Source organism: Buteo buteo, chromosome 5 (assembly GCF_964188355.1).
Source record: "Buteo buteo chromosome 5, bButBut1.hap1.1, whole genome shotgun sequence".
NCBI classification, from domain to species: Eukaryota; Metazoa; Chordata; class Aves; order Accipitriformes; family Accipitridae; genus Buteo; species Buteo buteo.
In genome coordinates, this window is record NC_134175.1 from 43,078,775 (window position 1) to 43,094,618 (window position 15,844).

Consider the following 15,844-nt stretch of genomic DNA (forward strand, 5'->3'; position numbering starts at 1 on the left):
TCCTTCTTCTGAGAGACACTCAGCTGTATATTCTTCACATTCCCCGGTGGCACTTACTGAGGTAGGACTGATCTCACTGCAGTCAGGTCCAGTCCCTTGCCCTTGGAAACAGCCCTGCTGCACCAACCTCTCCTGAGATTTTCCTCTCCTCCAACATGCACTCAGACACACAAACACACAATTTCACCAATCCTCTTGCAATTCTGGCAGGATGAAAAATTAAATTGAGGAAAAAATTAAACTGAGTTGCTTAAGGCTACTGAAATAAACATATCAGAATACAACTTGTATTTCAGTTGAGCAGAAGTTAGTTTAGCACAACTAACAGAATATAACCATCTCGTCTTTGCTTTTCATTTTAGTTATTCAATCACCAAGCACCACCAGAGGAACAAAAGAACTATAAAATTTCTTATTTTCTAGATTAGATTTCTGATTATAATTAAAACCATCTAAAAGTTGTGTATGTATCTCTTTACAGGGGAAGTTAAAGACAATAAAAAAGCTGAGACGTAGTAATATTCATAGTTTTATTGTATCCTTTTATAATACTGACTACAACGCCAGATTTAATAATATTGGATGCAGGTATAAAAAATAATCCAATCCTTAAAAATTATATTTTGCTACTACAGTACTGTATAATTAGTGGAGGCTGAAAATATGATACAACTTTAAATAATACTGGTTTGGAAAATGTCCTCAGAACCCCAGCAACTTGGAAGCAAACATTCAGAGATACAGGGAAGGGAACAGGGCAATGTCAAGAACATAAAGCAGGTTTACATCCAGGCTGATAAAAGAAGCACAAACAAATGCTGAAGATTTATCTTTTGAAATAGAGCTCACAAAAGCTGAGCTTTACTACTGCAATCTGGAAGCTGCTCAAATAAACCATTAAGTTTTTACACACCAAGTTTGACCTTCTGTTAGGAGAAAGTCCTGTAGAATTTAACAGGGCTTAAAACAAATGACTGAGTTTAACAGAATTTCCTTTAAAAAGGGAAACTATTAAGTATTTATTCTGTTGGGATTTTTTTTTTTTCATTAAAATAAACCCATCCTAGCAGATTTTATTGGAGACCTTTTATGGCAGGTGAATTCTATGGCACTGTTCATGAGAAGTGATCAGTTTTTACTGTATTCCACAGGACTTTTCCATATAGGATCTTGCAGATCTGGGAGCTACCTGCTGCAGTCATTAACCCAAGCAAGACTCCCATCCCTTCTAGCATTTTACCAGAATAAAGACCAAGGGACTTAACATTTACATACTACTTTTGAGGAACATCAGGCACCATCTCTAGGTTTTCCCTCAACAAGGGTATTAGGCACATTCAACACAAACTAGACACAGAAGAGGTGTCATCCCACATACAACCTTCCAGTACAGAAGCCACACTTGCTTTAGACGTTTACTTCTGCAAAATAAGTAAGCACATTCTTTTCTTCTTTTTTTTTTTTTTTTCCATTTCTTACCCTTTCATGGATTTCTGTCCTGCTTTTCAGTTTCAGCAGTTCAAGGGAACAAAGAATTAAAAACACATTGCAAAGCTCCTGAAATCTTACAAGCACACAGCACATACCCCTTTTGAAACTGGGAGATCTTGCTTCATTTCTGAAGGGACAAGTAAGAGTGAACTGAAGATTAGTTCTTATCTGTGACTGCAGGAAGCACCTCTACATCCCTAGAAGATCTTACACGATAGGAAACAGGTTGGCTGATCAGTAAAACAACTACACAAAATTCACATTCATTCTCTTCTCAGGAAGGTGTTTCAGATCTTGAACCTGTTTTGTTCAATCTCACATAATACAGGTCCTGCTACAGTAATAAGAATACTTTTAAAAAATAAATACAACATAGAAAGGCAGCAACAGTATCACAGAAATAGGCAGAACACAGAGCCATGGGAAAGCATGTACTACACACAGGTGGCCCTGGTGGTGGACTAATTCAGGCCTAAAAGAAAAATCTCATTACAGTCCATGGGAGAGTTACCCTGGTCACTGTAATGGATGCTGGATTAGGTCCTTTGTGGGTAAAGAGGAAAAAACTTTAGTCAGCATAGGAAGAGCATTTAAGTAAAATGCATCCGTTCTTGTTAGTTTAAGGAAGAAAGCTAAAGATTAAACATCACTATGAGGGAATGAGAAGTCCAGCTGGATTTGGAACGGATATGGCCATTGACCAGCATTAGAGACAAGTCCTGGGAAGCACTTGGCATGTCCGTAGCAATGTCCAAACCCTCTCTGCTGCTCACTCAGGTCCCAGCAAACAATTTCACAATGAGAAATGCCTCTCTCTAATTGCAATTTACTGCTATTTTTTAAAGCCTTTTACTACTGCTCAGTGTGGAGGCAAATATATTTTAGAAGGCTGGTTACAAGGGGTGACTTCATACATGACCATGACAGTGGGACTTAGGGGAAATACCACAACAGCAATGCTGCTGTGTTACCTAATGCTTTAAATATGGAGGCCAAAGGGCATCAAAATGCCTCTGTCCTGTTTTTATCTCATATAGCCCAATTCAGTGTTGTGAGGTTTCAACAGTATGCAAAAGGGTCCTGATTTTTCCACTGCAGCTGGGAGGGCTGGCCAGGGCAAGCAGTGGTGTGTGGCAGGGACACAGGAAGGCTGCCCGTATGAGCCTCCCTTTTGAATGATCCCTCAAATTTGCATTTTGCTGCTCTGTTCACTGGGGCTGCCTCTCCTAGGCTGGCTGCTGGAGGTATTTCTGTGGGTGAGGGGCTTTTGTCAGCACAATTGGCAGAGCACCATAGCAGCAAACTTATTTTCCTGTCAAGCAACAGAATTAGCATTTTTTCCAAAGTTAATCAAACATACACCCACACAACTGCCCATGGGCCCTTGCTGACTGCTCCCCTAGCTTTCCACAGCAGCCAGGAGCAAAGGCAGGTTTCTGTGCAGTGTTGGTGTAGTTTTTCTTCCTTTCCCCACATCTGGCTGAACCACTTGCATCCTCCTTACAAGAAACATGCGACTTCTATCTTATCCTCTTGGACAGTAAAGAGCAATTCCCCTCGGCAAAAACATCCAGTATGCTCAAAATTTGAAATTTTGGGTAGCTAAAAGCAATCTAAATCGTCTGAGGAATAAGCTGCATTTATTTAGGCATCCTACGGGGAGTTAGGTACTGAACAGAGAGGCATCCACATCTGAAAGTGGGCTTGAGGGCATGTGAAGACCCCTCTCACATCCAACACGAGCGACAAACCCCACTCCACTGCCAGAGGGTGCTTAGTTTATGGCAGAGATAGAAGCAGACGGAGAGGATCCCAGTGGCAGCTTTAACAGAGGCAAGCTGCACAGAAACAGGTCCCATCCCTGCTGCGGCTGGGCAAGCCCATAGCTGCCGGGATGTGGTAATAAATAATTGCAGTAAAATAACTGTCATAAACTGTGGCAAAACACACCACACTGCATCCACCCCTTCTGCCCTAGCGGAGCTGGGTGCCGATGGGACTTGGGTGAAGATGGAAGCATCGCAGCAGAGGGAGAGGCTGGGCTGGTGGAGACCCAGGGGCTGAATCACCCTGAATCACGCAAGCTCCACAAGGACTTCCCGGACCACCGTGTGGGAAAGCACCTGCACTCACCCTGCTGCTGACTCCTGCCTAAATCCACTCCTGCCCCCTGAGTGGGGCCGAGGACACCCAGAGAAGGTACTGCAGGTCAGGAGAGACTTTTCCTACTCCTGTGGATTATGCATTGGCTCTGCGACTCCTTTCTTATCAAAGGAAGGTCAGGTTGCAACGGATACATTCGCATAAGAAATTTCCCAATGTTTACCTCCTCTGGCAGAGAGAAAAGTTCGGTGCAATAAAGTTCTTTCTTCTGGAAAAGGCCAAGTTTTGCAGTCCTCACTCAGAAAATCCTGCCGGGTTTACTGAGACCATTTCACTCCATTTACAGCATTAAGAAGAATTTGAAGATCATTAAGAAAAGAAAATTAATTACTTGCAAACTTTTGTGTGATCTCAATTAGGAACAGTCCTATCTCATTTCCACTCAAATCCCTTGCAATTTGTTATTTGCTGTGAGATACAGACCAGGAGTTTTGTTCATATAGTCCATGTTACTCTTTATATAGAAGGATTGATCTGCATTTGTGAGTTGATATTTCTTACTTTGTCGTTTGTACTTGGCACACACAGGAACATTTCCCAGTTGCTAACCAAGCAATTAAACGTATTTGCCTATAAGCATGTGCCTAAACTCTTCCTTGATGAAATGCTGGCATGTGGTTAAATCCTACCATCATGGCTGGGACATTCTTCCTTTTTGGTAAGCTGCTATAGTAAACAGGGGCAGAGCCCAGTGCTCATCTATTTGCTTTGGATTTAGATTTAGCGTTAATCCCAGCTTCCTCCTTCCTTTTGTAACACAGACAAAACCCTCCTCCATACCATGGGAAAGGCAGTCCTTTCTGTCCTACACACTCTCAAAAACACAGGCAACTCACCTGCACAGAAACAACCCTGCCAATGTCCTCTTTGAAGGACACCACAGCACAGCAGGGCCAAGCCCTTAGTTCCCATCATGCAATGGATCCTGTGTAATTAAGATATTGGCTGCTAACGAAAGGGAGAAGAACATCATTTAGGGACTGGAAACACTGATCAGTGTGCAGGGAACAGCTAGTTCTTGTGCTTTACCTGTTACACTATTTTGGATACTGTAATTAGAGTTTGTGTTAAATATAGCTCTTTAGGCAGCTGTACTTCCCATGAGCATCCATTCGTTTCTTCCCTACAACTGAGATAAGCTGTGTACTACCACCTGCAAGGTTGATTATGGATCAGGCATGCAGTTGCATGCATCATCACCATAAGATCATATAACTGCAAAGGATACTGCCCTAGGCATCCATAAAGATCTCTTTTTCTGCAAGCTCACACTGCTGTTTCTACATAGTAGATAAGGGGTGAGGCATAAAGATGCTGTGTTTGTGTGCTATGGCTGGTGCACCAAACTATGTCTTCTCAAGCACATTTGTGGTACTTTTCCTGCCTTGCAGTTTTGAAAAAATAGACCTAAATGTGAGCAGGGACCAGAAACCTCTTAGCCCACACAGCTGATGATTGCCTAGTACTAGCTCCCCTCCCTCTGAGTAGCTGGTGCTCGCTTTTGATAGGGAACACAACAGCATTTGAAGTGCTGGGAAAGGATCTGAGGACTCACAGCATCTGTAGGATGCAAGTACTACCTGATCCCTGATGGAGGGCTCCTCAGCACCCCAGGTTTACCTCTGGGGAGACACATCAGCATCTGAACCGCTGTACTCACTTGGGGCTAGGCACTTTTGGGGACACGTCCCATGGTCCTTAGTGCTTCAGTGAGCTGAGCTACATTATGAACTTACTTGTAGGCACTGTGTCTTTTCAAGCACTGTGGGGGAAAAGGGAATATCAGAGGGTATGTGCCCTTCAGTGAAACCAGCTTATGTATGTGTCCTTCAGTGAAACCAGCTTATGTATGCACTACAGAGATGGTGGGTTAATGCCTAAGGAATTGTGCTACTTATGTTCATACAAGGAGCCACCTTGATTAAAAGCACAGTCACATTCAGGGGAATGACCTGTATCTGGACCCTGTATGTGGACAGGGTTTGGATGACTCAGGTTAACACTGAAGTAAAGATAAGTAATAAATACACTTCATTAATAAGATCTCTTTCAACACCTAGCTCAGGTCAGAACACAGTCCATGAGCTTTCAATCTGACCTTTGGTGAGAAATGTAGTAACTTACATTCTTCAGCTTTTGCTGTGGTGATTAATATGAATTAACACACCTAGGTGACAAAATCTGCGTGGTCTGAATCACTCAAAACTAGGATGGAAGAAAGCAAAACAGTTCAACATAAGTGATCTTTGCTCCTGACTGCAGCGAGTCTTATTTTCCAATGTACTGAAAGCCTCCACAGCTCCTACAGAAGTCGAGGTGGGCTGTGGAGGCTTCAAAACTATGTCCCACCTGCAGTGCCCAGAACAGGTTCCACCTGCCCAGCCATCGCTATAGCATTATTGCTCCTTCCCAGATTCCTCATAAGAAGCATGCTGAATTCCCAGCTCGTCTTTTTCTTCCCTGTGAGCAATTATTTAACATTATACTGCTGTTTCTACAGGCATTTAAATCCCTGCAGGGAAACAGAGCACCATGAGATCCTATATGGAAGCACTATGACGACGTGTAGTGGCATCATTTCTAAACAATGTTGATTGACAAAACAACAACATACTTGGATTCTTCCCTATATATAGGAAGTTTTCAAAGTGGTGCATAGAATCAACTGTGTCTTTTTTCAGTTAAAATTGCAGTGGTATGACTAACTTTCCTGTACTCCTTGGAGACAATCAACCCATGAATTCAGCCATTGCCAGACACCAGGCTTCAGCAAGGACCCAGCCATTTGGAGAACTTCTACCAGTAAAAAGGTGAGGGCCAGAAGACAAGCCAGCTTCGCTGTCGTGTATGAAGCAGAAAGCAATGCAGCAATGTAAAAAGGAGCGGACAAACTTGCCCTACCAAAAGCAGTTGCACAGTGAATCTTTGCATGAAGGTTGGCTAAGAAGACAAGCACAGTCGACAGTGAACAAGATCTGTAAACAAAACATTCCCTAGTGGTATTCAATGCAGAGTGCTGGGCACAGTTCATCTGCCTGTACTGATTCATGCTTGCCATGTAGCGTAAAGAGTGAAGAAGCAGTACACAACAAATTTGGAGTACATGTGTTAACTTCCACCTGGGTCGTTTAGTGATGTGCACCTTGAGCCATTCCCTCCTCCTCCTCCTTCTCTCTGCTGCTCAGCAAGTGTAACCGTTCGTCAGGGCAGCAACACTCGGCATGAAGTTCAAAGTCCTTCCTGTTAAATGGGAAGAGTAAGATTGATGTGGGCTGAACTGCCCAGGAGACAGGTTGTACCTGGGTATCAAGGGCCACAAAACTGTGTCAATCTTCCACTCCCTCTCCACTCCCTGCTAAAAATAGTCTCTTCTTCTGGTTTCGTCACTAATGAAGGATGGATTGTATTGTCCAGGGTAGATGCATGAATGTCGAGATCCAGGCAAACCAGTGTAGGGAGGGTAAAGTCCGTTTCTTTCCAGTTCAGGATTTCTCAGTCCAGTTGGCTGTATTAGCAAAAAAATTAAATAAAAAGGATCTTACTCTCACACTCAAATCCTCCTTCAGGCACAGCCTTACCACCTTTCCCAGCAGTTATTTCAGTAGCTAGAAGGAACAACGTGATCACTAATGATCTCTATAACCTAGAATGATTTTTACTGTGGGAGTTATGCATTGCCTGAAGGGATGATTCTGATGCAATCTAGTTTCGACATCTTGCCAATTAGCAGACTTGAAGTTTACCTGACTCCACCAAGTGCAGACTAAGTGCACAGTTAATTTTTAATCCAAGAGAATTGTGCTGATGAGCTCAGGTATTGAAACAACTCTCATGAAAAGGATATTGTCCCAGAGCCATCTTTTAACTAAATGCTTCTAGAAAATCAAAGTTAGTCTCCTGCTTTGAGTATTACCTGGGAACACTTCTCTCCCCATTAACCATAGGTACCTACTCTCCCAACACAGGCACATGAATTATAGGTCAAATACAAAGTGGTCCGACTTTCCTTTCTCTTCCCTTCTTTTACTTAAGCAAATCTCCTGGGGACACTTGGCTGAGGAGCTTTAATGTCTAAGACCAAGACTGTACAATCCTTTCACCCAGTAAACAACACCAAGCTACCTGGTTTGATCTGTTACAGAGCAGATCCATGCAAAGGCCCTCATCACCTACTGCTTGCTAAAAAGCTCCTCTTTCTAGTTGCCAGCATAATAAAAGTCTTAAAAAATGTTTAAGAAATGCATTTTCATTTCCAAATCTCTCATTCTTACTGGAAGCAGGAAGGAGGATTATCTCCCCTCATGCTGTGCAACCCAGTAACCTGCTTACTGGAAAACTTAAAATACAAGCCAGAAAAAAAGTATTGCTCGCTGCTCTCTGCTCTGGAAAGCAGGAGTCCAGAACGTGTGATTTGGGTGAAATCCTGCAACCTTCACTCACATGAGTGATGGGCACACACCTTAGGTACATCCAGTATGTTGCTGTAGATTAGTGACAGATGATACACCAGCATCACAGCTCTGGATACAGACATTGGCAGATGGTACCAACCATGACAGCAGGTCTTGTGCTTGTGTCTCTCTGTGCCCTACACAGCCTATTACTCCTCCATCGCTTCTTCCCTGCCACTTGTTCCCTCAGAGCTGAAGGAATGCTCCTTATGCACCCTTCCTGCTGCAGGAAGGGGCCCATACCCTGGAGAGGGGAGGAGTGGAAGAAAAGAGGAGTCCTTAATCACCAGCGTCTTCCCATCTTGGGGTGAAGTCCCGCAGGCAGAGGTCTCAGCCTTCCATCATCATCAGTGGTGGTAGAAGGGAGAAAACTACCCACAAGGATCCCTAGCAGTCTGTCCAAAAACCTTTAACTATCCTTCTTACTCTAGGATTGGGCTTTCAGGGCATCTACCAAAATGTTCCTAGACATTTCCCTAGCACTCTTCCTAATGACATCTCTTTGTGATATTCACCACGTGTAATAGCTAGAGCCCATAGGACTCTCAGTACCTTGCTGTCTATGGAAGTAATTTGCTTTGCTCTTTTCTTTGGCAGGCAAGGGATCTGTACTTCCAAAAACAAAGGAATGTGCCTTTCCTGTATGAGGTACAAGGGGTTAATAGTTAAGCTACAGATAGATACCGAATAATACACATCTGTCATCTGCAACAGGTTCTTGGTGCTTCCATTCTCCTGCATCTCGATGGTCTCTCTGCCCCACTCCTGTGCCCGGGGGTTCTTTGGATATTCAGCATATGGTGACATCTGGAAATCCCCACTCTTGAAAATGAGTTTACTTATGTCATTTTTATTCTTCCTGTTTATAAAAGAATGAAGGTAAGTGAAAACATACAACTCATCATGCTATCTTGTATGCAATTCTGATATGATCTCAGGAGATTTATTTCCTGTTATGAACCTCAACTGGGAACAAAGATCACCTCAGTAGGGCTATAGTCCAATCTTCTGCTCCAAGGCAAAATCAGGTATGAGGTCAGATCATGCTACTCAGGGCCTAATCTGGTGGGACTTGAAATCTCCAAGGATGGAGATGGCATAACCTCTCTGAGCAACCTGTTCCACTGCCTCACTATCCTCTTGGTGAAAGAATTTTTCCCTACATTCAGTTTGAACCTCCCCGTTACAACTTACACCTGTTGTCTCTTAGTGTGTGTTCACCTAAGTCAATGAAAAAGTCACAGATATCTAGGAAGAAAGAAAAACATATGGGAGCCCCCTTGCTATTCAAGTCTCCAAGTGCTTAACTACAGCACTTCTAGGCACAATGTTAATTCCTAAGAAGGAAGACTTGCAAGGGGCTGGTCAGAATGACACCAAATGCCCCTACATGACTACCACGTTGTACGAGTGGACTTTGGTGACACTTCCAGTTCAGAGTACCCTCCAGGAAGTCACATAACCTGCCAAAGGCCAGGACTCGTGAGAAGATCAGTCCATCCCTGCAGAGATCTGCACTCTAGGGCCTGGAGGTGTACTGGCCATCATACCTCCTGGCTGGGGCTTGCTGGCGTCCCCCTGGCTCAAAACACGTGGGAACGAGCACACACCACTGTGCCAACCAAACCACTGCCACATCTGTGTTACTGATAAATCCAGCTGCTGACTTTAATCAGAGAGGTTTGAAATTCTCAATTTGGGGGCTGGAATGGGGAGGAGAGAGTGTTACTATAAGGCAGCCCTTTTCATGATATATAAATCATGAAGCAGAGCTTCCTCGGCAAGAACATCTTGCCTCTAGTCCGAAGCTACCTGCTGGTATGGGAACTACACGTGTACATGTGTGCATGTGTCTAAGAGGGAGAGACACAGAGTGGGAGCACATGCAAGACTTGTCCATAAAGGAAAATGAAAATAGCCTTAAATACACTCAAACACCACTTGAACAATGGCCAGCAACCCCTCCTGTTGCCTAAACTTCTCCTTTCTACTTAGCTTGCATTTTTGGAGACTGCTCCCTGGCTGCCTTACAGCTCTGAGTGGGAAGGACTCCTTTGCCTCTCCATCCTTAGAGGACATGATTGCCAGGTGCATCCTTACGAGACACCCAGTTCAATTTTTTAGCCTGGTTGCTGGCAAAAAAAAGATATGCCCCAAATGACAGCACAAGGTAATACTTCAGTATTTCTGATTAACCCACTTGCTCAGCTATCCTATGTCTTCGCTTATGTTTTGGTCCTTCAGGGTTCACGTGTGGAGCACTAAGTGTGGTGTAACCCACTGAGAGGACACCATGCGAGCCAGGGCTGGTGGCAGTACCTACCGGCAGCAAGTGACAATCAGTGCTATGCCCATGATAAGCAGAAGTCCCCCTCCTGCAGCCGCGATCACCACAGTGATGAGCTGATACGCTACAGACGGGAAAGAAAAAGATTCACTTAGAAACAGCCATGTGGTTGTAAATACTAATGTAAACTATCCATAGTCCTCATGCAAAGGGATTAACTGTTTATTTCCCATCTTCCCTCCCTCTGTAAGCAATGCTGCCTTAAATTTTCAAGTGAAATGAATGGAGTTGGTGATCTCCTGCTGAAGGAAGAACAAGCTCTTGTTTGCCTAGGGAATGGATTTCTTTCACTGACAGAGCAGTATAATTCAAATCATATTTCGTGGATTCAACTCTGAATATCTCGCTACAAGAGTGCTCACTATATGTGCTATCATGACAGACTATCCAGAGAAAGAAGATTGCCTATCCTTAGGAGATAATATTAAGTCAACTTTGTCAAAGAAGGTCAAGAAAATAATTTTCAACAGAAATGAAGGGAAAAAAACCACTGACAAGAGTAGCGTGTACCTACTGCATTTTAGACATAGTCATTTGCAATTACTTGTTTCAAATTTCCCATTTCTGACGCTGTGGAGATTAAAAGAAACAAAACTCAGTACTTACGGTTTCCACAGTTGAATCCACCTAAGCCAAACGGGCAGCTGGTGACAGAAAACAACAGGGAGTTTCAGCGGCTTAGTTGTGCCAACAGGTCGCCACAGCAATATTAAGGACAGCGGGGTAGGAGAAAGGCAAAACAGTCACCGTACCTCACACAGGTCTCGTTTTCCAGCTTATATCCATCTTCGCAGGCTAAAAACACAGACGAGAGAAGGGCCATGAGCACCGCGCAGTGGTGCCGGGGAGGCATTTCCCACCGCCGCTTCCCACGGCAGCCTCACCCCAAACAACCCTGCGGACCGACAAGCCGGTCTGGGCCGCTGGCACAGCAGGAACGCGATGCACTCTGACGTGATGCAACATCTCCTCTGGTTTAGGCAAAACACCATGCACTTAAATTCACCTCCAGCTGGCTTTGACGGGACCATTTCAGGGCTTCCCGGCAGAGCTAGCGTGGAGCGTGGCACAGGGTGGGGCAGCTGGTAACGTAATTCCCAGCAGAAACTCTTCTTGCCCAAACCTAAACTCGCTGCACGCTTGTACAGCGTCCCACAAAACAGCAGCGTAAAAAACCTGCGAGTGTCTCCAGTTTTTGTTTTGAAACCTCATTTGAGCAGTGCTACTTTAGCACTGATGCACGTTATTAATTACTTTTAAATGTTAGGATTGCAACAAAATGTTATGCAAACACAGCTGGGGTAACCCAAAGTGGTGTGGTATGTTTTGCCTCATGTCACCTTTTTTTCTTCTTTCAAATTTGGAGCTAAATCAAATTTTGAAATATCATATTTTACTATAGAATAGAAATTAAATTTACTAGGTCTAAATAACCCAGAAAACTGCTATGTACAAAATGTTGGTGAAAACCTGAAACCACCGCTTCAAAATAAAATAATTTCTGTGCTTATGGACAGGTATCTGATCGCCTGAATTATCTAAGAAAAATTATACTACCCTTCTGATGAACAGCAAAGGTGATGATACGTTGGACATACAATTATGAGCTTCAGATTACTGATAAGATCACCGCTTTTCTCAGCAACAGTCCCACCAGAGCTCCTGCAGATCTGCTGCCTTTTGCAGAGGCAGCGAAGGTGGTCACTCAAACACCTGAGTACAAGTGACATGGATGGAGTCGCTTTGGGCAGAGGGACAAGCCAGGGCCAGCACATGCAGCAGCCCTTGGGGGTCTGCAAGACATCACCCAGGGGTCTGGGAAACCCCTGCAGCATACTCCACAGGGAATAAAACTAGATTGTTAAGTGAAAACAAAAATGCTCATGGAATTTTTTTTCTCCTCAAACATGATACGCTCAAAAATGGTGAGAGAGCAGCTCTCAAGCCCTCTTCTCTCGCTCTCTAACCACAGGAAAATCCCACAGCCAAAAGCTCAGGTGCTCTCTAACCTCAGCAAGTGCAAGGAAATCTGCGGGGAGAGGAGGGGGCTTCCAGCAGACATCCCAGCTAAGCAGCAGCAAAGCCCTCACCTCCTCCTCTGCTGCTCCCAGCACACCAGATGCCTTTTTCCCCTCTGGCACAGCCAGTGACTGTATTTTCAGAAACACTTAGCCCAGAAAGGGGAGGAAGGAAGAAAAGGAGGACAAACATGTAACATTGTCCATTAGGACAGGCTGGCAATATCATAGTAAACCAAGAGAGATCACTAGTATTCTGTCTGGATTCAGAATTTTATGGCTCTTCCAGCATCAATAACAAGTGATATTGATGCCAGCAGGGAGCAATGTGACTGTGACCTCCTCCTCATAATACAGGTCACAGAACTTCCCTGAATTTAATTCCAGTTTCAAATCAAATAGTTGAACTGGAGCTACATTTTAGAGAACCATCCAAGATTGATTTTAATATTTTCAGTGACAGACAATCAACCACAGCCCTGGGTCAGATGCTCATAAAGTTAATTTCCCCAGCCATTAAAAACATTCACCTTCTTTCTGGTCTGAATTATCCCAGTGTCAAATTCCAGCCTTTGGATGTTTACTTGCTAGATTGGAAAAGGTTATATGATCACATTTCTCCTCCTCACCGTCAAATCACTCATTTGCCTTTAATAAAGCCAAGTGCACTGAGATCTTTGAGTCTTCCTGGTTATTGCAGCTTTTCTCTGAATGCTCACAGGTTCTCTTTTGACCCTTTTGATTTCTGATTCCCAGAAATAGATGTCGCAAGCCCAGGGATAACAAAACTTCCCTTCTTCTGCCTGCCCATGCCCCCTAAATGCACCCAGGGACCATATTAGCCTTACAAGCCAGAGCTGGGGACCTCTTCTTTACCTGCTAGGCCCCTTAGCAGCTCTGCCCAAGTCTCTGCTTTCCAGGAGATGCAACCCACAGTGTGCCTGGCACTCTGCTCTTGGATGCCCTGCCTTGCTTGTGGTCATATTGAAATACTGTTTGCCTGTATACCATTTACTAAGCGTCTCATGTTACTCAGCATGTCATTTTCCCCGCGTGGTGTGTGGACATAGATGAGTGATGCAGTCACATCATGAATATTGCAGCTCTAGGCACAGACTTGCCGTAGCAACCGGCACCAGCGATGATGGGAGGGCTGATGTCCACGACAGCTGGTCTTGCACCCCTTTCTCTTCCCTATATAGCCCCACTACTCTTCCACTACCTCTTTCACTCCATTTAATCTCCCAGAGCTGGGGATGGGGAGAGTGAGGCTCTTTACGTAGCGCCCCTGCTGCATCTCATCATGATGCTTTTTGCACTGGATTTCTTTTTCTCTCTCCAAGATGGTTTCTTTGAAGTCAAGGAAGAGACAAGAAGTAACTGGACAAGCCTCGGTCAACAAACAGCCAGGGCAAAAGCAGTAAATCCCAAAGGATCCTGACTCATTCATAACACCAAGGTATCAGCAAAATGAGACTGGATGGGTTGCTCCTTTCACTCACTAACAAAAGCAGACCGAAAACATTATGGAGCAAATGTTCTACCAAAGCAAGCCACAAGATCAGGCAATAACCAAACCTGCACTGAAGGGGATGGAGGCATCACCTCAACAGCTCGCTGGAGTTGCCTCCTCTAATGAGCGCAGCAGCCCCGTGTACCCCAGCCCCAGCCCCAGCCTGCCGCTTGCGTGTTGGGAAGGCCTGGAGGAGCTTACAGGCAGATCCTGGAGCCCAGCCTAGTCTCACCCCTCAGCCCTAGCCCAATAATGTCTGTAGGGCACATACACCTTGAGTGGTCTCAAAGCTGGAGCCGTGCCTTGGGCAGGAGCAGCCCTGGGACCCCACTGGCACACAGCTCTCAGGCCTGGAGGCTATAAGGGCAATAAAGAGGAAAAGCAAGGTCCTAAACATGCATCTCTGTCTTACTTAAATGCTCAGTACTTATGTCTTTTCCTCTCCTCACCCTGCCTTTTCCTGCCACTTTGCTTTCTCCTCTGGCATCTTTCCTGCTCCTTTGAACACGCTCCCAGGAGAGCTCGCGCTGTCACACTCGCTCGGCAAGCTTTCAAACATGAGCAGGGAGCAGAGGAAAGGCTTAAGTGTCAGGGGCCAAGCAAAGCTATCGAGTTGTGCTTTTCTACTCGGGATTCCTTTGCCTTTGCCTTTGCGAAAGAGATTCAGAGCTCTCTTTGGAAACCTGCTTTGCTGCTCCTTGCTTAGCTCCAGAAATGCTCTGTACTATTAAAAATAGCATGCCCTTGAAAAGTTAGCACATTGGATTTGTGACCCTGTTTCTAAAACAGCCCTGAAGATACAGGGAAGGCTGAAAACCAGCAATGACCCAGAGATGACAGAACTGCACACCGAGAGGTATCACGGCCAACATGTCAAAAGTCCTGTGGCTCAGAGACCCAACCCTTCCTTGGTCCAGGGGATGCTTTTACGAGCATGGCCCGGGGGACACATACCGCAGGGCAGGACAGAACAATCCCTGGAGGTTGGGGCGGCTGATCCCCTGTGCCCCAGCTGCTCTCCCAGCTGCACCCGCCTTCCCACGGGGGAGACCGGACAGGGCAGCACAATAGCCATTTCCCTCTTTGCAAATGCTGTAATTGGAGTTACCGTGCTACATTTTCATGACCCACAATGAGGGTCGGATGCTCAGGAGACCTCGGTTCCTGTTTAGTCACTAAGAGGGCAGAGATTTTCAAAGAGGCTGGCATATTGTATGCTATATTTAGAAAACAACCCTAAATACCAAATGAGGGCCATAGCTTGGCTTTTGAAAAAGCCTTTAAAAATCCCAACCACCTGGCTTACCCAGATGGGAACAAAGTGATGCTGAAAATCTGTTATCTTGCCGGAGTGTGGCACCATGCAGCCAGTGCTACCCTCATGCCACTACACTGCAGCCTAAATCCTGCATCAACCCTGTCCCTCAGACACTCTCAAGATGGTCAATAAGATGTTTCGTACCGACAGCAGTGAGCTGAACATGGAATTGAAGCCTCACTGTGTGCAGATAGGATTTTTTATATTTTGCACAGCAAACAAGACTTGTAAGTAGGGAGTAACCACATGTACAAGTTGTTAGATCTCTTAGGCCTCTGCAACCAACGCATCAGAGTGTCTCACAGCCTTTCAGGTATTTATCTTCACAACACTGCTTGGCAAGAGACATGGACAAGAAAAATGGAGTAACTCGCCCTGGTCCGCACCATTGATGATGATGCAAGAATTGGGCAAAAGTCTCCCAGGTTTCAGCTCAGCTCCTCACTCACTACATAAGCCCTTCTCTGCCTTTCAAGGGTCAATGGAGATGGTCAGTATTTCCTAATAGAAATCCTTCCCCCAACATACAAGATGAAGGGAGGG

At 44.9% G+C, this 15,844-nt stretch overlaps 1 protein-coding gene across 3 annotated transcripts in view; it reads right to left on the reverse strand.

Moving 5' to 3' along the window:
• Positions 1-516: 516 nt before the first annotated feature.
• HEG1 (heart development protein with EGF like domains 1) overlaps positions 517-15,844 on the reverse strand; it is a 55,849-nt gene continuing 40,521 nt past the window's right edge. For all 3 annotated transcript variants that reach the window (XM_075028820.1, XM_075028819.1, XM_075028817.1), the window contains exons 19-23: positions 11,205-11,247; positions 11,059-11,096; positions 10,429-10,516; positions 8,790-8,964; positions 517-7,159 (exon numbers count right to left, since the gene is read on the reverse strand). In XM_075028820.1, the coding sequence (XP_074884921.1) occupies positions 7,010-7,159; positions 8,790-8,964; positions 10,429-10,516; positions 11,059-11,096; positions 11,205-11,247 (494 nt within the window). In that variant the 3' untranslated portion in view covers positions 517-7,009. The remainder of the gene's footprint in view (positions 7,160-8,789; positions 8,965-10,428; positions 10,517-11,058; positions 11,097-11,204; positions 11,248-15,844) is intronic.